At 32.3% G+C, this 21,993-nt stretch overlaps 3 protein-coding genes across 3 annotated transcripts; 1 reads left to right on the top strand and 2 right to left on the bottom strand.

The window, feature by feature from the left end:
- Positions 1–1,653: 1,653 nt before the first annotated feature.
- On the bottom strand, positions 1,654–5,310 carry LOC128163798 (uncharacterized). Its single transcript, XM_052827464.1, has 2 exons — positions 5,178–5,310; positions 1,654–3,788 (listed from the first exon to the last, which is right to left on the bottom strand). The coding sequence occupies exons 1-2, from the start codon at positions 5,227–5,229 to the stop codon at positions 2,938–2,940; spliced, it is 903 nt and encodes a 300-aa protein (XP_052683424.1). The 5' UTR covers positions 5,230–5,310; the 3' UTR covers positions 1,654–2,937.
- Positions 5,311–9,443: 4,133 nt separating this feature from the next.
- Positions 9,444–10,575, top strand: LOC128164301 (probable G-protein coupled receptor No9). The gene has a single exon (XM_052828079.1). It carries the CDS (start codon positions 9,483–9,485, stop codon positions 10,509–10,511), a length of 1,029 nt encoding a protein of 342 aa, XP_052684039.1. The 5' UTR covers positions 9,444–9,482; the 3' UTR covers positions 10,512–10,575.
- An 8,992-nt stretch (positions 10,576–19,567) lies between these two features.
- Positions 19,568–21,993, bottom strand: LOC128164281 (perlucin-like). Its single transcript, XM_052828054.1, has 5 exons — positions 21,890–21,993; positions 20,667–20,767; positions 20,457–20,553; positions 19,745–19,955; positions 19,568–19,641 (listed from the first exon to the last, which is right to left on the bottom strand). Exons 1-5 carry the CDS (start codon positions 21,927–21,929, stop codon positions 19,605–19,607), a joined length of 486 nt encoding a protein of 161 aa, XP_052684014.1. The 5' UTR covers positions 21,930–21,993; the 3' UTR covers positions 19,568–19,604.

Raw genomic sequence — 21,993 nt, 5'->3', positions numbered from 1 at the left:
TCTGAATTGTAAACAAAAAAAATATTGACTTCCATGTACACGTATCATACCTGATATTTAACGTTTGGTAAAAATGTGCGGGGATGTTTAGGGGATTTGAGGAAAATGAGGATCTTAAAGTTTATGAAAAGAAATGTAGTGAGGCATGTACCGTACACATACATGTTTCTATTGACAAAAGGTCTGCACAATCGATATTCATTGATAAAAGATTTTAGGAATCGAATTATTTGTTTTCTACAGCCAAATATTGTAACCTTGAGTGGTTGAATAACCCTCTAAAAAGAAATATACCTTCTGTCTGTAGAAATATTTCTTCAAAACCTCAAACAATCATCACTGGCACGTTGCTACATGTACAAGGAATAGGCAGGGGATGAGACCGAGCTTATATTAAAAGCGACGTTTCTTTAAAACTCTAAAAAATAATTTTGAACAATCTGGTTCCCCCTTTTTAACACGATGCCAAAAAAAAATATAAGTAACTTTGATAATTTCTAAAAAATAAACATATAGATCACACTTTTAAAAATGAGGCAATTACTTTGTTACCCTCCAAAAGGGATTTAACGCCCCCTTCTCAAATATTTGGTGAGGTCCGCTCCTAACCTTTCCCACTTAAAGAAAATACCGCTTTTTACTTGTGTCAACAAATTTTGATGTTGATGCAGGTCTAAGAAACCAGCAGTTGGTATGTTTTCATGAATGAGACTACACAGCAATTTTATCTTTTGCATACCAGCGTACAATATATAAGAACAATACGTTTTTGATGTTTTAGGCCATGAAGAGTTTTTGTATTGAGAATTTTCTTTACAGTTTATTCGCAGAGAAAAATATTATTGTAGTTAAAACAAAAATGACTAGGACAGTTGCAAACTCTATACTTTGTCTGCATCATTTGAATCTAATAGCATTTCATTGACATGTTTAAAATGAAATAAGATTTCTTCATTCTGAGAGAGCACATGGGAAATCAAATTAGAAAAAGAACAAACCTTTATAACTCATTCCATCTAAGAGAAAATGAATGAGCATAGAATCCATACACTATGATAACATCATATATTGAAACTTTTAAATACAGAAGCATTCACTTGATTCCGTTTTTGTTTTGTAAAAACATTTTCTGGTTTACCCTTATAGAATTTCTAAAACTTAGTTAAGTTTTATTACTATCTTATTCAATCAAATTTAAAACAAAAAACTTTCTTACTTGAAACAATTAGAAACTAGAGTAATATATTTCGCACTGCATATAAAATCTTCAATATCCAATGATAAAAAAAATAAATCCTACTGATTTTAGCAAGTTTCATTGGAAGCCAATAACAAAGTGATACTTTGAACTAAATAGCACCACTTTATTTTTTTGTTTTATATGATCTACCAATGTATATAACTTAATATAATTCTTATACTCATTTAGTATTTGTTTTAATTTTATGCTGCGGTACTATTTTGATGATTTTTTCATTTACTGTGAATTTTTTGTTCATACCTTAATTAGATAAAGGTTATCATTTTTTGAAAATATGGCATCGCTTCATTTACTATTTTTTTCATTTTAACATTTGAATCTAGAGAAACTAACGTTGTTTAAAATCAGTGTAAGGCATTTCTAAAGGAAAAAGGTAAACTTAATAGCAGAGTGAAAATTCCCTTTATTTATTAAATATGTCAATATGAATTATACAGATATTTGCACGAGGCGATTTAAATCATAGTCTAATTCTAATGTTAATGAACCAATTTTTAATTGCTTGTATGATCATAAAACTTTAAAAAATACATTAGTTGAACAGATAATGATCCACATTTTTTTCTTTCATCTTAGAATAATATATATTATACAGGGTGATAAATATGACTTCTTGCGCATTTGTTAGAGAAATAAATCAAGTTTTTCAATTGGTAGAAATGTAAATGGTTACAACCTTTTACTGTGTTCCACTTCATTTTTCAGAAATGGAAAGGTCATGCAATTCAATATACATGTATGAAAAGTCTCATTTTTTTGGACAATAGCAAATATAGGAAATACCAGTATTAATTGGTTAAAAAGTTAGTTTGAAAAGTTAATATATAAAAGAGTAACTGTTTTGATCGTCCACTGATTATTTTGAAATATGATATTTATGAAGATTTGCATTTCTTACATGTACCTATATTATTTTCCTGGTGAAAAAGAATTTATTGAGTATTTCAAAACATATTTATTAGATGGCGAGGTTTAGTTACAATTTGACACAGAAAGAAACCAGAATATAAAACTCCTGGGCACACGTGCTGATGTATTTATATGATCAATTGATCTGAAGATTCATAATGTATGTATTATAAGTTGTCTTCAAGCGGTTTAGGAATTTATCTAACAGATCAAATTCAACAGTAAAACGCTGTTATGAAATATGTATATAAACTATTTTTCAAGCATCTTTAACTAAACACTCTTTTCATAATTGTTAATAAGAGAGAACATATGCCTGTAATAAAAAAAACCCCAGACAATATATGACAATCAGAATATACAACCATTGGTTTCTCAGTCAAATGCATATAGGAAGTTTGATGTAACGCCTTCATAAAAATTCAATATTAATTTATTATGCAATAAACAATAACAATTTGATTTTTTAACCATCTATTCCGTATTTAACTTTCTAAAGCAACTTTGGGAATTTCCTTTTTAAAAGTATCATCAAACATTAAACAATTAGCTTCAAACGATTCTAATCCTTTGTGCAAATAGTAGCTCTTTACAGGGAAGGAAGAATAATCCAAACTACCAAAAAAAAAATGAATAATAAAATATGAAATTTTGCACCACTTATTTTGAACAGTAGATGATGAGAACAATTATTGAATATACAGATGTGCGATTTGTCAAGAAAAAGTCAACAGCTGTGTTAATGTAATGGTGCATAAAATACTATCTTATAAAATAACTGGTCGATTGATAGCCAACGCAAATTTTGGCGCTTTCATATTTCCGGCATTTAACACAACATCTAATGGAGAATTATCATGCAGTTTTCCGCTCCCAGCCATGTCGTTGGGTTCGAAGCACCAACTGATAATAAGTGGGCATGATTTACATTCCCCATAAAGGGAGTCGACCTTTGGATATTCGAGGCATTCCGGCTGTACTGTACTAACATCTGGGCATTTATTTGGATCTATCCATGAACAGAATGGAATTTCATAAATTGGTGTTGGTCCTGTTCTAAGATGTTCCAACCCTGGAGTAATAACTGTGTCTGGGATTGTTAAATCAATATCTTTTTGAGATGTTACGAGTTGTGGAATAGGTGTGGAAGAATGATCAACTATACGAAGATGTTTATCATGTGCCTCTTTTGCAGATGTGAAAAATTCGAGGTCTGAAGCACCAGTTTTCAGTTGAATGTCTTTCTGAGGAACCTTGTTCGAAGAAACTTGATCTATTTGTGACGCTATGACTTCGGAATTAATAAGTTGCATGTTTTTATTCTCTCCGCTTTGTGGTGTGTTAAACCTGATAGAATCAGGTTTTGCCAAGTTTTCTATTGTTTTTGGATTGTCTAAGTCTTGTTTTCTTACCGACTTCACTAGGTCAGGTTTATCAACTGATTTTTGTCCAGATTGTAACACCTTCGGTATTTTTAAGTCATGAACGCTTGCAGCTCCTTTGGTTTTTAGCTGCGACTGTTTTAGAAGCTTTTTAGCTGAAAAAGTATTTGGTCCTCCTACGGCGTGTGAAGGTCTCTTATAACTGAAGTCCGTTAATAACGTTTGTTTTCCCCCAACTGAAAAAAGAAACAAATGAGGTTTATGAATCAGCTCTCGTTATCGTTTATAAAAGTTTTTGTTTTTTAAATAATCACAGGAAATATAAATTATCAATAAAATGCGTATCGGGTGACTTTACTCAATAGTAAAGGTTGTCTTTTTCCCCTTTTGAAAAGTAGCTTGCCTTTTATGAATTTGTTGTTACATTAATCATGTTACATCTTTTTTCTTACATTAAAATTGTACATATTTTTCGACTTTAATCAAGTTCTTACAATTTTGAATTAATACAATGTACTTTGATTTATTACAAATCGTTGCTATGTTAGGAAATTTTTGCTTTCGAAGTTTTAATACATACGTTGTTGTATAACGTATTTAACGTTACTAACAATTGTACCGTCATATAAACAGCTAAAAAACACTATAAATGCAGCAAAAATAAACTTATCACATGTCCTGGATAACAGAGTGTAAGTCTATCTTTCCTTTATGTTTTTTGTATTTAACAAATTAAACAAGATATGTTATTACTGATACGTTCTGAGAGCTTTAAAATTTTAATGTACAATGTATCTATTAATCAAAAACAAAATGTTATCTTGTAATTGATGTGTTTGCAAACATCCATATTGTATTACAAAACCGCTGAAAAAAATATAGTGCAGAGGTGTACCTATCCAGTTTACTATTAGATGACAAATTAGAAAGCTAGAGTTTCACTTTAAGAAAAAAATATTCTAGACGGATGATTTCTTTAATATGTAATCAAAAGTAAAAGATACTTTTTGTCAAAGTTTTGCGACATCTACCCAGTTTTTGTAGAAATAATTCATTATATGTTCTGTCAAACTATTAAGAGGCCTGCATGGTCGTGGACAATTTTATACTGTATTGATCTCAATTAAAAGAAGAGCTCAATATCGAAATATAGGAAAATAACTAACTTTTAAAAGTAAAATATATGGATTGTTTTCTGTATCAAATTATAGTTAATTGTTCACAATTCATATCTAAATCTAAAATAGAGCCAAATTATTGGATTTGATCACTCCCCGACCAAAGCCATCTCTTCACCACACTATAAGAATGATTCCTTATACCTTTATTGATCACATGCCACACTGAGCTCTCAATTATTTCCTATTAACATTGAACAATTTTAATATATATGTTGAACTGATACTAATACTTGTAATAGTTATCGAATGGTTATTAACCTTTTGTTCTCCGATTTAATTACAGTACGAAATACTTGTATTTCAATTCAACATAGAATCATCGTATTTTGATATAATGTAATGGACAAAAATGGCATGATTCTTTTTGCTATTACATTTCACGTTTTGCAAAACGTGAAATCTTGAAATAGAAAAATGAATCATAACATTATTTTCAAGACTTACCAGCAGAACAGAAATACCAGACCATCAAAGACTCAAGGATGCCTGTTTTCATTTTTAAAGTACAAGCACAATTCTCAGTTCACTTGTTGTACTAATATAGAATAAATATCCTTGTGTGATATGTTTACATGTGAACGACAGCCTTGAGCCAAAAGAGAGTGTAAGAATGTTCCAGGTAATTTATTCAGGAAAGTAAAATACCGCATTTATAACGAAGACGTGTCCATGTCATGATCGTCAAACGAATAATATTTGACCCAAAAGCGAAAGGACGTCACTGCTTTGGCATGAAATGTAAAAATAGGTCGCATATTATGAATTCAGAAGGCAAGTAGTTTTATTAATTTAAAAAAGCTTACGAAGCTATCACGAGTGTTGTCAACATAGTCATTCTATGACAAAATGAAAATTATGTATAGATACAGAGAGATATACATGTGTTTGCAACATAAATACATGTAGTTCTTAGAATAGAGTGTAACTTAGAGGGATATTATTCAAATGATTGAAAAGACATACCAAAGGATTATAATACTGTCTTTTAAATAGTGTCCAAATAAAGATTGCATATAGATCGTTTATTATAACATAAATTCTACGGATTTTTGTTAGAAGCACTAACGATATATAAATAGCGTATGATTATTTGTCATAAATAGCGTATGATTATTTATGGTCAAAGAGAAATGTGTAATTATCTCCAGAAATGGGCTTGTCTGTGCCGTGTCATAAACATAAATGAATTGTTGACCCCGGTGCATCATATTAATGGATGTAGTACAATTATGAGCGTGGTCTGATTGACTTAAAGTCACGGAATTGAAGTGCAGTGTGCCAGTGCAAAGAATTGGTGTGCTGAAAACGCATTTCTCCAGTAGTCAACTAGAGGCTGTTTTTCTGCCTCCTTTTTTATAAACTTAAGTAAAATTATACTGAAGCATTCTCAAATTAAAGTTACGATAAACGTTCAACAAATGAGGTTCAACTAAAACTTCTATTTTTCTAATAAAGATCAATTCTTACATTTGCCAGAGTTGATTGTAATTGATATTACAACGAGTTATACAGAGTGCATGTGTATTCAGCTGAAACCTGTCTTTCTGTCTCTTCTTTAGGAAAAAAGGCTTCTGACTTTCCTCGTAGTGGTGAATTCGGTTTAAACACGCTGTCAAAGTCATTGCATGGTGTTAAAATTCTAAGTTCGCATTTAATATAATTATTATATTTTGATTTAAAATACTGAAATCTGATTAGTTTAGAGGCAGTTTATAATCCGTTCGATTACATGTTTACTGAGCGTTAGCAGCACACTTGGCAACGGCTAACATTATACCTTTATTGCATGATGGTGAGGGAGACATGGAGATTTATTCACAATTGAAAATTTATATTCCCCGAGGGCAACGCCCGAGGGTAATATGATTTTTCAAGGGTTAAAAAATCTTCATGCCTTCGATTTTTCATGTGACAAAATGTTAATATACCGATTCAAGGCAAGGACAATTAATGAACGATATACAAATTAGCAATTTTATTCAACACCGATTGATATCACACACAAATAATGACAAAATAGTAGGATATCACATTCTAAATCTGAGACTGTATCACAGATAAAATAAATGTTTATTTCAAGTTTTCAATTACATTTTAACAGCAAACTAATTAAATTTTCATATTTTAACAATAGTATTCTATTCAGCATAGATTATTAACGCACAAAAAAGACAAAAAAGTGAGATACTAAGAGTTTCTGATAGTTCTCTCTTCTTCCCATCGCTGATGAAATGGGAGTAAGACTTGAGTCTCCAATCTTTGTCCAAAAACTTTCATAATGTGACGGCCACTGATGCCCGCAACATCCAATACAGTGATATTTGTAGCACGAAGCGAATGATTCCAATATACTTAAGAGAGTTTCCCTACATTTGAAATATCAGACATAAAGCTAGACAATGAGTTTTTCCCTACATGTGCATTTGCATACCTTGTTTGTCATCCTTTTTGGGTTCAACTTTGATACATACTTTTCTAAAGAAAGCACAGGGCAGTTCATGTATGTTTTCTGGAAAAGAAGAGGAAAACAATCAATAAAATCTTTATAATCATGATAATAGCTAAGTAGTAGTAATGGTAATAAAAATATTTTAACACAGATCAGCCATAAAATAGTTCCTCAGTCCTGGTGAATCATACATCCGACCTTCAGTAACACTCCCAGCAGCATCAGCCCGGTGATTTTTATCCAGCTCATAAACAAACTGATATACATACAGTCTTCCAACTTCAACTTTTGCTACCTCAAATGTGTCTTTGGTCATTGATCTCAAATTTTCTCTTCCTTTTCTGCAAGGGTAAAGCGTAATTTCAAACCAAACCTTTCATTGTAGACCAAACTGATTGATTAATTAAAAAATCGGTGTGTCAGTTCCCCCAAGTCCTTTCCTCTACAAATTGATTGACACAGCTCGGACTATTTTGTTGCTCTCATTGAATTCCTAATCTTTCACAATGTCGATATTCTTTTCTCTTGAAGCAAACGTTTTAACCCTTAACAGATGTTCTGTAGTGCACTTTTCTTGAAAAGATGCCCTGATTTCTCCTTGAACTAAGTTAACGTAAAATGCCTTCAACGACTTCTTCAGATCATCGACTGGCAAGTCTTCAATATTTGTCTACATTTTACTCTTGGTTAAAAAGTCCCGAAAGCATTTTACGGCCACATTCATTTATATTTTCGTGTTCACTGCGTCTTTTTCATTTAAAAATGAAGAAAAGAATCTTCACTGCTTGGCTTGTGTAACCTCACCATCTTTACCGACTTTATATTGTTATCGTTTGCGTCACCGGGAACTACCTGGCCTTTTCCTTTAACTCGAACCGAAAGTAAAACAAGTTATATTCAAATAGGAGAGACACGATGTTGTGTTGTGTTGGGAGATCAGAAGGTCACGTGACCATATCAGCTAATCAAATTCTGTTTAAAATATGAATATTTTATATGAGGTAAAATAAAACAAATTGTTAGTGAGAAAATTATTCGGTACGGTTCGCCGTATAACTCATGTTATTCCAAATAAATCAATTATGCGATTAATATAATTCGAGTGAATATAGCGTTTATCAAAGCGTGCGTCTGAGTATTAAGACATTTAGTTTTCTTTAGAATTAAGATACTCCTTATAATAAGATAAATAGTGCCTCTTGAAAAGGTAACAGTTGAAATAAAAACACCGAAAAATCCATTGTCAACTTTCGCTTTGAGTCGGTGGTGAATTTCAACTATCACCCTCCCAAACAGGGACTATTTATATAATGTGATACAGAGTCGGTATGAGAACTTATTCAAAGGAGGGGTGGGGTACTGTATGTTTACTGTGTAGACAGGGTCTAATAAACAATTGACATGTAACTTTGTTTCTTTGTCACCAAGAATTAACTTGAAGTGACACGCATGGGTGTTAAGGAAGAATATGGAAACTGAGTTACATTTAATTTCTTGGAAACACCAATATTAGTTATTATGTACAAATTCAAATATTTAAGCAATCAAATGTTCACCAAAAACGAACGAAAAATACTGGAGAATTTTTTTTTTTAGAATTAGATTGTATTTCGTAGATTTACACATTGTTGACGTCATGCCTGAAAGTTGAATGTCATGTAAATTTGATCGGGAAGCATTCAAAATATAAGTAATCTAAGAACTCTACTAAAAAAAAAATCAAAAAAAAATCATGTACCTTAAGAAATTGACAACATTTGATCTTCCGCATTACTGCACAAAAGCAAATATTTTCTCATCCTGATGTACTTTAATACTTATGCTATTTAAAAGCTAGCAGATGGTAATTTATTAAAACGTTTGTCTCAGTTCGGACATTTTAGAGGGCATACTTGTTCTTTTAATGCATTCAGATCAAATTGCATGTAAGTCATTATTATAGCTTGTTGTCTGCTTTGATCACCGTAAGACATTAGAAATAAAGTGAACAGAGTAAAAATTGGCTTCGTATTGAATTCGTTTTCAAATAAGATATCGTGATCTGTACTTAAGAACACATGTCCGAAATGCATAAGACGTAATTAACTAACAGAATTTCTTTTACATTTCTTGTTGCGTGTAGTAAATGATGATTTGATGCATAGGATATCTGGAAAAAGGACGACTAATGAGAGTCATCATGTCCACCAGTCTCATATCAGCCAGTATTAATTCAAAAGTCTGCCAGTAAACAAAACGAGTAGCAAATAACTGTATCTCATGAGCAGAGCTCTGATAGCCATTTTACCAAAAGGATCATAATGAACAACTCTTTGCCTGGTAATGGATCCGATGGTCTCGCACCAAAATCCTTATCCTACAGCGTTAACCTAGCACTAGGAATATCATCGCTTGGAATAATACCCGTAATTTTGGTGGGGAACTTGATGGTCATTTTCGCCATGATTTTCTACCGTCGTCGGCTTAATACACCAACCAATGTTTACATAGTGAGCCTTTCCTTCGCTGATTTGTCTGTCGGTCTTGCAACTCTCCCAATGTATGCCTTCAACTACTTTTCCGCGGCTACATTCATCCGTTACAAGTATCTCTGTATTCTGAAGTATTCCTCAATTTTGTTCTCTCTGAGTTCCTCTATGTACAACCTGACGGCCATTGCAATTGATCGCTATATAGCTATAATTTATCCATTGAAGTATCCGCTATGGATGACATCATCTCGAGCTCGGAAGATTGCTATTGGCATATATGTCTACAACATTCTCGTTATGTGTATACCTTATTTTTGGCACAACGATGCCGTACTATCTAAAAGATGCGACTTCTACCAAGGACTTCCCCTGGCGTATACTGTAAGTTTTTCATTTGGGTCCATTTTCGTTCTTCTGACGTGCTGCTTAGCCATGTATATTAAAGTATATCGAGTTGCTTTGGATAACAGGAAAAGAACAATTGAAAGAAAGGTGCACATATACTACATGAGGAGGCAACAGCTAAAAAAGGAAACCAAGTCTGCGTCCACCATGGGTGTCATCTTGTTTCTCTTTGTGGCGTTCTGGTTTCCATTTATGATCTGTGGTCCTTTAAAATACACACCTCTGAGCCCAGAGATCGTTGACCTGATTAAGAATATAAGTCTCCTCATCGCCCAAAGTAACTCAGCTGTCAACCCCATTCTCTACTGTTGGCTGAAGTCAGATTTTGCCTGGGCTTTTAAGAAAATGGTACCCATCTGCCAGACACGTGGATTCTCGAGGGGCATCGACAGTAAAAGAGTACCCAAAATCAACGTTATTCAAATGAATGACTCGTTCACTGGACGAATTTAACCCTTTCTTAAAAAGAGATGTTTAACAGAATGAAATAATTGTTCCAAAGAACATGTTAGCGATAGTATGGGCACCTACCAGCGAAAATATTGTTGTTCATTTATTGTCTGTTATTTTTAATCATCCTTACTCAATTTTAACATGATGTTTGCTTCTGTTCTTTATTTCATTTCGCCTTGTGTTAGTTCAACTTGTTAGGAGAATTAAACATAATGAATTAATAATTTAATAGTGATTGTAACGCCTCGTTTGATTGGCTAAACAAATTCATATAAATCGTATAACATCACTTACCTACGTCACAAAACGACGACGCACGTGCAAAACGTATTAATTCACTTGACGTTACGTTTAAATGTTGTACAAATTAACATCTTTTAACTAATTTGTGGGCCCTATTTTCTGATTTTAGTATTAAAAAATTAAATGATAAGGAATAAAGTTATGTTGTATCGTATAACATAGGTAGAACTTAAATTCATTCCTTAAAAGTTGCAAAGTTCTTGTTTGTGATGTTATGGTTTCTCATGGACAAAGTGTTGTTTATTTGTGGTTTGTAACTATTGATCTTTTATTCCCTGTTTAGAGTCCAACTTCATAAATATTTTGCGAACAGCTTGAGAAAAAAAAAGTTAGCAATTTCCAATAGTGAAATAACCAAGTAATCCTTCAGGATTTTGTTCTGCTTTTATGTAATGTTTTATTCTATTTTGAACACATTTATAAAAAGAAATGAAAATTTATGCATGTACTAAAACATAACATTTTTCAGCCTCTTAATCTTAACGAAGTAAACCGTATTAAACTTATTCATTTATATTTTCCTGTGAACGTCCGACTTTCAATTTTAGTGCAAAATTCGTCATTTATTAGAGGACCAATTTATTTTGTAGAAAGTGCATTGGAAAATAATCATGTATAGGAACATAAAGAGAATTTTTTATTATGTTTTCTAAAATGTAATTGGATATTCAACGGCTGTATTTTGATAATAAACTGTTTGCTTACATAACAATGTTTAGTTTTAATCTGATTAATGCCTTTTTATCAAATGAACTAAGATGTTCCGTATATTTTCATTTCTTAAGAAAACGTTTATTAGAAATGAATCTTGTCCACAAGAGGATCAAACATCGACTACAAAGAAAAAAATATATCATAAATCTTGCCATAAACATATAATTATATTTAATGCGATGATTAATTACGTGTGCACACGGAAAAGGATTATCTCGTTTGGAAAATTTCTCTCCTTGTGATAACAAGGTTTTAGCATGGAATTTGTGCCTCATTAAAATGTATTTACACACGCAATATGGACATAAAATTATTCAGTTGTTTTGGCGTAGAGCTTTAAGTTTATTTATAAGAAATGTTTTCCTTTATTAGTTAATATCATTACGATTTCATTTAAAGCGGAATGCTACACCAACATTTTAAGGAATCCTTGTTGTCACGGAAACGAAAGCTTGATTTTGACGAAAATGATTCAAATGTACAATGTAACAGAAATATTTCTTAAAAAACGTGGACGACCGTTCTTGGTTGGTAATGAACTGGATAGTAAATTACAGAAATACCTGTATGTTCTTAGAGAAAACGGCGCGGTTTTTAATAATTGTTATTGCAGCGGGAAAGGGTATAACAACTGGAAAAGACAAAACTTTGCTTTCCAAAAATGGTGGACATCTTGATCTGACCAAAGGTTGGGCTAAATCGCTTTTACAGCGAATGAATTTCGTAAAGCGTCGTGGTTCAACTGCTTGTAAGAACAATACAGTTGAAAATTTTGAAGAACTCAAAAATGAATTTCTTGAACGTATTGAAAAAACCGTGACAGAGTATGACATTCCTTCTGACTTGATCATAAACTGGGACCACGCTGGATTAAATATTGTGCCCGTGTTTAACTGGACAATGACTTCGGAAGGATCAAAGCGTGTCGAATTAGCGGGGCTTGGAGATAAACGCCAGATCACGGCCATCTTCGCAGGGACACTCTCGGGTTTTCTTTGTTCTTTTAATTACTGGTACAATTAACGCTAACGGTAAGGCTATGGCACATTAAATTTAAACGTATTTATTTATGCAGTTATATAAAAGTCGTAATTTTCACTTCAGGCAAATTTTTTCCTCCACAAGTAATCTTGCTGGAAAAACGGAGCAATGCCATCCATCCTACAATTTCCCCACTGACTGGCACATTACTCACTCCGAGAACCACTGGGCAAATGCTAATACTCAGATGGAATATATATATAAAATTAATTCTGCCATACATTTCACAAATTAAACGCAAAGAAAATCTACCAAAAGGGCAAAAGGCCCTTTGAATTTCGATGTAGTTAGAGCACAGATGGGGAAAGATTTTCTAGAGTTTCTGGCCGAAAACAATATTAAAGTTGTATTTGTTCCAGCTTGCTGTACGGACAGATTACAGCCACTAGATGTGAGTGTACAAAAAGCAGTCAAAAATCATCTGAGAAAATCTTTTAAGGATTGGTATTCCAATCAAATTGTCGCGCAAGTTAAAGACGGCGAGTATTATGATGTTTCTCCTGTGAACCTTACAATGAGTAAATTGAAGCCGTTGTCAGCTGAGTGGTTGGTGCAGATGTACCAACACATCAGTAATTCACCTGACATTATTCGCAATGGATTTAAGGAGACCGGGATCGCTAACACCTTAAAGACTCATCTTGAAGATGAAATCCCGTTGGCCAGAGCGTTTTCTAAGTACCCATGACACATTTGTAAATATTTGAATAAAGAATTGTTGCTTGTGTATTTTCTAACAACAATTTTAAATGAATGATACCAGTAAAAAATATCAAATGTAAGAAAATTTGAGTCCACCAAAATTACATCCGCCAAAATTAATGATATACATTGCAGACCCAAATCCACCAAATTTGTGTCCCGCCAAAAAAAAAAACGACTATACGGTATCATACCTGAAAATAGATATCATTGTTTAAAAAGGAATATATGCTTTTAATTATTCTATACGATTTATATTTGTTATAAGAAGGGAACATATTTGTTTGGTTCCAACTTGCCCACTAAAGAGTATATATTTTGGTGTAATTGAAATAAATTCATACAGTTTTCTCAGAGATTTGATGTTATGATTTAGCATGAGTTCAGAGATTTGTCAGTCTTGCAAGTAAACAATGAGATAAAACACTCAAACGCGGTTTGTTAATTAGTTCTGTTCACTCGAATATACTTTATATTCCCTTATTAAAACTTATTGGAACAGTTTTTTTCTAACCATCTTTAAATATTAAGACGGCAGGATGGCCGTTTAAAAGTTTACAGTTACATCCTTAACACGAAGAGCTCTATAAAAGGATGGAGTAAAAAGATCGTATTTAAAAACTAATATAATAATTTTTTTCTTTACTTATTGATAGTTTGTAGCTAATTAAAGCATAGCTAAATATCTCAGGTAGATATGATGGCATATTTGTTGACCATTGAGCCTCTTTATGAAGGTTAGATCCTGCTTCCGAAAGTCTTTAAGTTTCTGAAGAAAGTATTTAAAAAAATATACACTCAAACTTAACCAAAATTCAAAACAAAAAAGGGAGTAAGGTTCTATATGCTTCTTTCGGCGCTACGGTGCATTAAGTTTAACCTTTCTGCACTAAAGCGCAATATTAATTTAATCTATTGTCCTTCTATTGATTTTTATTTGAATGAAACATGACATTAAATACATATTTATTTTATTAAAAACGAATAAAAGTGAAGATGTTAGAAAAAATGCTCACAATTTCATCATCTAATTGATATTTTGACGTTTTGCTCTAGAAAAACGCTGTTTTCAGTCTCTTACAATTCAACATGCAAAAATAATTTTGAACTCTCAAATTTACTAACGTGTAAGTTATAAGAGGAATGTTGGAAACATCTTGTAAATTTAGAAGACAAACACAAAAGTATGGGTCTATTCTGTAAAATTTTACATATGACATAAAGTAAACTAATTTAAGGCATCAAGTAAATTTAATATTTTTAGACCTTTATAAAACATAAGCTAAATATGCAAATATGTGTCCATTTAAATGTTTAAAAATTGTTCAAATTGGTTTTTTTTTCGGGAAAAAATGAAGATATTTCAATTGAGGAAACTATTTGGAAGTTTCATTTCTAATGAAAATTATTAAGCTAAAGTTACAGTACTCTAAAACGATTTGAGTTATGAAAAATGTATATTTTTTCCTAAAAACCACAAAATATAATCTTTTACTAACCTCTGTAAATACGAAAGTTTTGAAAAACTTTTTTATTCAATGTAGTTTTTGAAATTGTAAAAAAAAATATTATTCGAGTGAAATAAATAAATGATGCAGAATTTTCAGAATAGAGGTGGTCCAAAAACCTAAAACAAGACGAACGAAACTGTTTAAAACATCTTTGTTGCTATTAACACATATTATATTTTCATTACATATGTCCAAACAGTTTAAGGTAAATTAAAATAAAGGTAGAGAAAAAACTGAAAAAGATATGGTTTATATCACATCAAAGAATATCATTAACTTGTGTATTGTCTTGCGATGAAAGATTCCGATAAACCAAACTGTTTAAAATTATAATGTAGTAATTTAAAAATTGCTCCCTAGGGTTACATATATTAGTGGAATAATTCATGAAATACCTTTTAATCATATAAAGCAATCAACGATAATACAGTGGATCAATTTATTCCTCTCCTTTGATTATTTCGTGCCATATCAGATGCTATATATGCTTCAGACAAATACGCAGCAAATTGGAATCTTTCTACAGGATAAAAATAAGTTTCAAATTAAAAAGCCTTTTGATCATAGAAAACATATCGTTACTTTTTGTGTATTAAAACAAAATACAAAATCGCCTTCGGTTAAGCATCTTTTCATTTTTATACAGACAATGTGTTTATCTTTGTTAGATATCTGCCTTAATATCGATATCAACAGTATAGTATTTTTAGTTTTTATAGGATTTTTGATCTTAGAAAGCATCTTACTACTTTATGTGTATTAAAATAGCAACTCGCCTTCGGTTAAGCATCTATTCATCTTTTACAGACCACGTGTTTATCTTTGTAAGACATTTTCCTTAATATCTATTTCACCAATATAGTTTTTTCAATGAATGTTGCAAATAACAAATGAAATTCCAAAGGATTTTGATCACCATTGCTTTAGTGACTATTGCGAACACCTCAGGTAGGTTTATCTTATAGATAATATATAAACAAATCTGATACCTTGTATATTGTGTGATTTTATATTTTCTTTTTCCAAAGTGTTAAAGTATTGTATGCATGCGTCGTGATCAAGTTTAACGTGCGCTATTGAAGACTGAACGTCGCAGATTTCCAGTGCCACCATAAGGCGAAATACCGGTATACACTGAATGTAAATATACATAATTTTATACTGAGCGTATTAAAGAAGTTGTTTTTTGGTCGATGATCGATATTTTAAAAAACATTACTTTTTTCTACAACACACATGCATAATCTTTGATATGTTTTGTGATTTCACATTCTGTTTTTAAAAACGGCATTTTTTATGACGTAAAAGCAGTTACACCTCACCGAATTACATTTTAAGGTAAGAGCATAATTATGTTTTTAATGTTGACAAATAAAACATTTTTAAACAAATTAACTTTATTTTGCTAAAGGAAAAGATATATACAGAAAAAAGTTAACATTTTCTGCACTATTTGATGTTTGTAATGGTACCAAACATATTTTCACATGTCAACAGCTAACCTGTGGTCTTCTATTTTAAAATAAGGTAACAGTGATATTTCCAATAACTTGCATCTAATTTTAAAAAAAAAAAAACCCTGATTTTCTAATCTACAGGTGTTCGATGCTATAGTTTTTTTTAAATTTTAATTTAATGCAGAATACATTGAAGCCACACCTTCCGTCATCAGTGAATGGGGAATTATGACAGCTGGCTCGAAACGGCTCTACAAGTATTTCTGCACGGGCTCAGAAAACGTCTAGTTTTTGTCCAAGTGGAGGGAAAGGCCGAAGATGGCTGGGTATTCAGAAATAGGCTCCGCCCAAATTGATGACGATAAAGACATCTATTCCGGGGGCGTGGTCTTTATGTATGACGTCACAAATGTAATAAAGTTTATTCCGCATCCCCATAACACAAAATTGCGAAAAAAGGAATGGGTAGCAATATATACAGGTGTATATTATACACGCTTTCTAAACCGCTTGATACATGTAACTTATACCATTCTTAAAATATTCTTAAATAGCGAAAAAAAAGTTTTATTATAGTTATATATTTTTGTGGTGGAACCACATATCATAAAAGCAACATCATTAATGCTGAAGAAAATTTATCATTCGTACAAAGTCGCTTATTTTTTTCGTCATATTTTTTGGACAATATGAGGCCATTGCTGAATGTTTGTCCTTATAAGTGATTCTGAAAAAATGGGATAAACCGCCAGGTATTCACCAGACGTATCTATCACTGCTGGTCCGCGTTATAGCATGGCGATCCCCTGATCTTCCTCCACCCTCCTGGCAAAGAGAAAAAATCTTAATTTCAACTGGTAATTGATTTTTCAACAACAATCAATAATTTCCACTATAAACGGAAAAAAAGAATTATCAATGAAACAACCTCTGCTGGTTCGACTGTTGATAAAGACAAAAATCTTACGAATTTAATTAATGAGAGCTTGATTAAAGTCAATACTTAGCAGGAATTTTGGCGTATGTTTTTAACAATATTTTATACCATTACACGTGATTCTACACATGATAATCCTACTTACACCCATAGCAACCTTTCAAAGCTGGAAAAACTTCAAAGTCATAAATCGGTAATGGATATCTTTAATATCCCCAACAAAGAAAACTTGATTTACCTTATTTGTACAGGATTCCGTGTTGGTGTTTTCGTCTCTCAGTTAATTCGATACGCAGGAGCATGCTCTTCATTTAATTCGTTTCTAAGGCGAGGAAAGCTTCTGAGAAACAAGCTAATAAAACTGGACTATCAGCAGTCTCGTTTGAAGTAATGTTTTCGTAAGTTCTATGGTAGATACTAGTACAACGACATTGTCTGCAATCTTGCACTGGGTCGCATGCTGACTGAGTTTTTTTATACTTATTGTTAGACAATAATAAATCACCAAATTTTTATCTGTTTACGACAAAGAGCACATGGTGGGTGTGATTGGTCAGCAGAGGATGCTCACTCGTCATAGGCACCTGATCCTACCTCCAATGTAATGGAGGTTCGTGTTGGTTTGTATTCGACCACGAACAAGCCGAAGTAATCAACGTTTCGTTTTTCCTATTTTAACAATTACCTCGATAATGACATGCCCAATTGTGACAAGGAGCACGCGGCGGGTGCAACCGGTCAGCAAAGAATGATCACTCCTCCTGGGCACCTCATCCTACCTCTAATATTTCAGGTCTGCTTTGATTTTGTACTTTGTTTTATGTATTTTAGAGATGCATATGGTTGACGGTTTATTGTTATTTTTGTCATTTTTCACCAGAGGGATATACGAATTAAATAGTCATCATGGAGTATCCCCCCCAAAAATTACTTGTAATATTATATCTGAATTTATCTCAGATCCATTTTTGGATATATCAGATGGTAAACATAGGTAAACGTCTATTCATAAATTCAATTAATTGCGTTTTAATATTGTACCTCAATAAATGATGTCACTTGAAAAAATACATTAGGGAAAACCACTTAACTGGAGAAAACCCCCAGCATTGTGTTTTATACTTTCGTTTTGATATACATGTACAAACCTACATGCAAATTGCATAATAATAATTGGATGAAAAAATTAAAAAAGATATCTTTTATATACTCCAGGTATACTTACGAATCCTCCAATTTCGTTGTTTAAATTTGGTCCAATAGCTTTTCTTAAAAATTCAAATAAATAAAGCAACCCTCCTGAACGATCCGTTGAAGAATGAGAAACACAAACTGAGTACTCCATAACTCTATTTACTTTACGAGATATCTCGAGCATTATCTTTGTCGGTGGAAATGAAACACAAATGTCCAACCAAGATTCGGAAGCGGCGATTTCATTAGCTTATGGAAAGTTCGCTTTAAGGTGACCCAAAAAGGATTGATGCTAATGTAGCTGAAGGATCCAGTATTCAAGTTGGATTGTAACTAGAATAAGTGCTTGATCTGAGAGTACTGCATAAGCAATACACGTCCCCTACCGGTTTGTGGAAATTGTGAAAACAAAGCACTGTTATGCAGAATATCGAACCCGATCATCAAAAAATTGGAATATAAAAAATTAATTTTCTCGATAATATGTCAACCAGACGCTACGAATGTGTAAACTTGGTCTGTAGTTTGACATCTTGAAGCTGTTCAGCAAATTTCATATTATTCCTCAAATGCATAAAGAAAAAACGTGTGGAAAACTGAAATGGGACAGACAAATAGACGGACAGACGGACGCACGGACAGACGGATTGACGGACGCAGAGGAAAGCTATAGTTCCCTCCGGTGAAAACCGGTAGGGGACTAATAGGTGCTTGATCTTTAAATATCTAAATTTTCAAAGGTATTTCTTTGATAAAACTAAAAAAAAAATAAGTTTGTTTCAATGTCCATTAGCATAAAATAATCATTCCTACATTGCATGTTTAACTACATATCTCTGGTGCATTGGTTTGGCCTTTAGTTTGTTAGTTTAGTTCAGAGTCAAAATTGCATTGAAAATCGATTGTTAAATGACGTACAAATTTAAAGGACAAGCTGGAAACTTGAAGATACAAATCTGTTCAATTGAGCGTTCAATAATTAATTATCACTGGCTACGTCTTTTATGATTGGCATAACAAACTTATTTCTATCATAAAACATAAGTTGCAAAACGTATGAACTTCACGTTTTTTTTCTTCAAATTTTATACAAATTAACATAATTTTTATATAACGTGTCTTATTTTGAGTTTGGGAATACTTGAATCATTTGGGTTTTTTTTGTCTTATATAACCGGTAACAAACCGACTCAGTCAAATGCTACTGTTGGTTTATTATTGGCCAAGTGACAACTTATCCAACCACTACCCAATGTTCGTGTCCGTGAGCCCTAAAAAGATGTAAGACGTGTAAAAGAAATAATGAGTTCGATATTTAAACCATTCATAGATGAATTCGATAATTTTTAGATCGCATTATAGGTAAATTCTTACTCCTTTTCACATATAAAGTTGTTTTTCCGTGAACATGGTATGTCATACCAATGAAACATTCGACCATGCAAGGCTGCACAGTCTTCTGCAATGGAGTGGTAGTTGTTTGGTTCCCCGGGCCACCAGTTAGTGTATTGAGCAACTGTTTGAGTTGACATCCATAACCATTCTCCGTCTACCAAAATGTCGCTCAATCCAATCCAAAAATCTCCTGAAACCGTTTTCTACCATACATATATTTCTAAAAAAAATTCTTTCTCTTCAAACACTCTTCAAAATTTTGTTGTTCTTAATGTGGAAATTGAAAGTAACCTTATGGAATAATTCATCAATCATGACATTGTTTAATATGATATCTTTAATATGTTGCATTGAGGTAAATAGTGTTATGATTATGAGTATTGAATATTTTGATTAAATACTCGACATTTAAGTTTGTTTCTAAAATTCTAACCCTTCCGTACTGTTCTTATCCGTATCCTTTGTTATAAATATAAAAAAAATCAAAAATTGTATCGAATTTGACCTACCCGTATGGAACCATATGAATGATGATGATAAATTTCAAGGAAAAACTAGTAGTGCTGAAAATGCTTTAATAGTTGTATGCCAGATATAACACCAGGCGGACGTCATACAACGACGATAAAAAAAAAACCAATCGTAATGGCTGGAAGTACTCGTGTAATCTATCAATACACAGTATCCATACCTTTAAATCCGTTGTTCATTAAATGCACTTCCAGAAATTCATCCTCGACAACTGTCTCAATTTCAACCAATCGCGATTGCATTAAATTGCAGTGAACCTAAAAAGTTTGTATCACAAAATTGATTACAGATCAAATGAGATATAGTTGACCAAATCTATTAAAGTATTTTTTGTAATAATCATACATCTTAATTCATTATTTATTTTAACCTCTGCTTCTGTCCATGTGGCTGGGGCGTCTGTAAAAAAGGCGTAGCATGACGACCCACGGTAAAACCATCCATGAGGACAGGGAGGAGACTGTGATGTTACTGAAAATAATGATAAAAGTTTCCAACAAAACAGCAAACAAACCCCACCAACCCCCCCCCCCAAAAAAAATTAAATCAAACAAAAATATTTAAAAAAAATAATAATTAGAGGAACGACTTGTTTGGATAAATCGAATGAATATTAAATACAGCTTACTCTAAAATATATTGGATAATAACATGCTTAATAAACATGTAATATTTCAATATCATATGGCGGTCGTCACTATTATATTATATGCTGTTGCTTACCTCAATATGCTTTAAAAAGTCAATGCAATCATTAGACATTTATTTTTGCACTCGCCAATGCATTTCCTTTTAGACACTTATCAAATCGCTGTCACCTCTTTTTTAAACGGCAAAACGGACTATGAGGTCACTGTATCGCAGAAATAATCTTGGTCACTTTTTTTATGTACTTACACAGAAGTTAAAAACACAAAAACAAGATCGCAATGAAAACATACGATTTACGCATAAAATAAACGGACTATGAGGTCACTGTATCGCGGAAATAATCTTGGTCACTGTAATTCAGAAATAATCTTCGTCACTTCTTTTCTATGTACTTATCATGAAAGACTACAGTTTGATGTTAAAACACACCTAGTATCGCAATGGAAACATATGATTGACACATAAAATATTCTAATAAACTCCGTTAAAAAATTCCCTTTTGCGTCATTTTTGTCAATTTTCCCTATTGATGACCATACATAATAAGATTCACTTAAGATCATGTTTTTGGTTCTTACTGTAACAAAGTTGTTCTGGAAATGTTGCATTTACAGTTTGCAACAGTAGCAAAAATAGTCAGTTCAAGTCTGTATTTCACTGCCCATTTCGATAAAATCGCAAACCCAATATTACAAACATTTCGGGTAAAGTTCATTCAAAATAATGTATACCATGTAAAATTCAATAACATTTTTGACTTCGCGTCCGTTTTGTTCTGTAAACATATTCAAGTTTGATGGAAAACAATGTGATATTGAATCGTCTTATTTTGCCATCGGAACGAAATCATCTGAATAATTATCTTATGTAACAAACTGCTTATATTATATTCAAGTTTTAAATTTAAAAAAAGTGTTGGGATAAAATAAAGTAAGCTCAAACCTGTGCCAAGGAAGCAACAAACTATAATCACAATTCTCATAGTGTTGATATAAATAAATATTATTTAGCAAGCCTTGTTCACTGTCTCCTGAAAAGTGCTGACA

Source organism: Crassostrea angulata, chromosome 9 (assembly GCF_025612915.1).
Source record: "Crassostrea angulata isolate pt1a10 chromosome 9, ASM2561291v2, whole genome shotgun sequence".
NCBI lineage: Eukaryota > Metazoa > Mollusca > Bivalvia > Ostreida > Ostreidae > Magallana > Magallana angulata.
Note: the sequence above shows the minus strand (reverse complement) of the source record. Positions and strands in the feature narration are given on the sequence as shown.

What these genes read in the sequence shown, in the direction of transcription:
- LOC128164281 (XM_052828054.1), bottom strand. Translation starts at nt 21,929, where the DNA reads ATGAGAATTGTGATTATAGTTTGTTGCTTCCTTGGCACAG. An exon ending in TTGTTGCTTCCTTGGCACAG is followed by an intron (nt 20,768 to 21,889) that starts GTTTGAGCTTAC and finishes CATTATTTTCAG; the next exon opens with TAACATCACAGTCTCCTCCC. An exon ending in CCACATGGACAGAAGCAGAG is followed by an intron (nt 20,554 to 20,666) that starts GTTAAAATAAAT and finishes CAAACTTTTTAG; the next exon opens with GTTCACTGCAATTTAATGCA.
- LOC128164301 (XM_052828079.1), top strand. Translation starts at nt 9,483, where the DNA reads ATGAACAACTCTTTGCCTGGTAATGGATCCGATGGTCTCGCACCAAAA.
- LOC128163798 (XM_052827464.1), bottom strand. Translation starts at nt 5,229, where the DNA reads ATGAAAACAGGCATCCTTGAGTCTTTGATGGTCTGGTATTTCTGTTCT. An exon ending in CTGGTATTTCTGTTCTGCTG is followed by an intron (nt 3,789 to 5,177) that starts GTAAGTCTTGAA and finishes TTCTTTTTTCAG; the next exon opens with TTGGGGGAAAACAAACGTTA.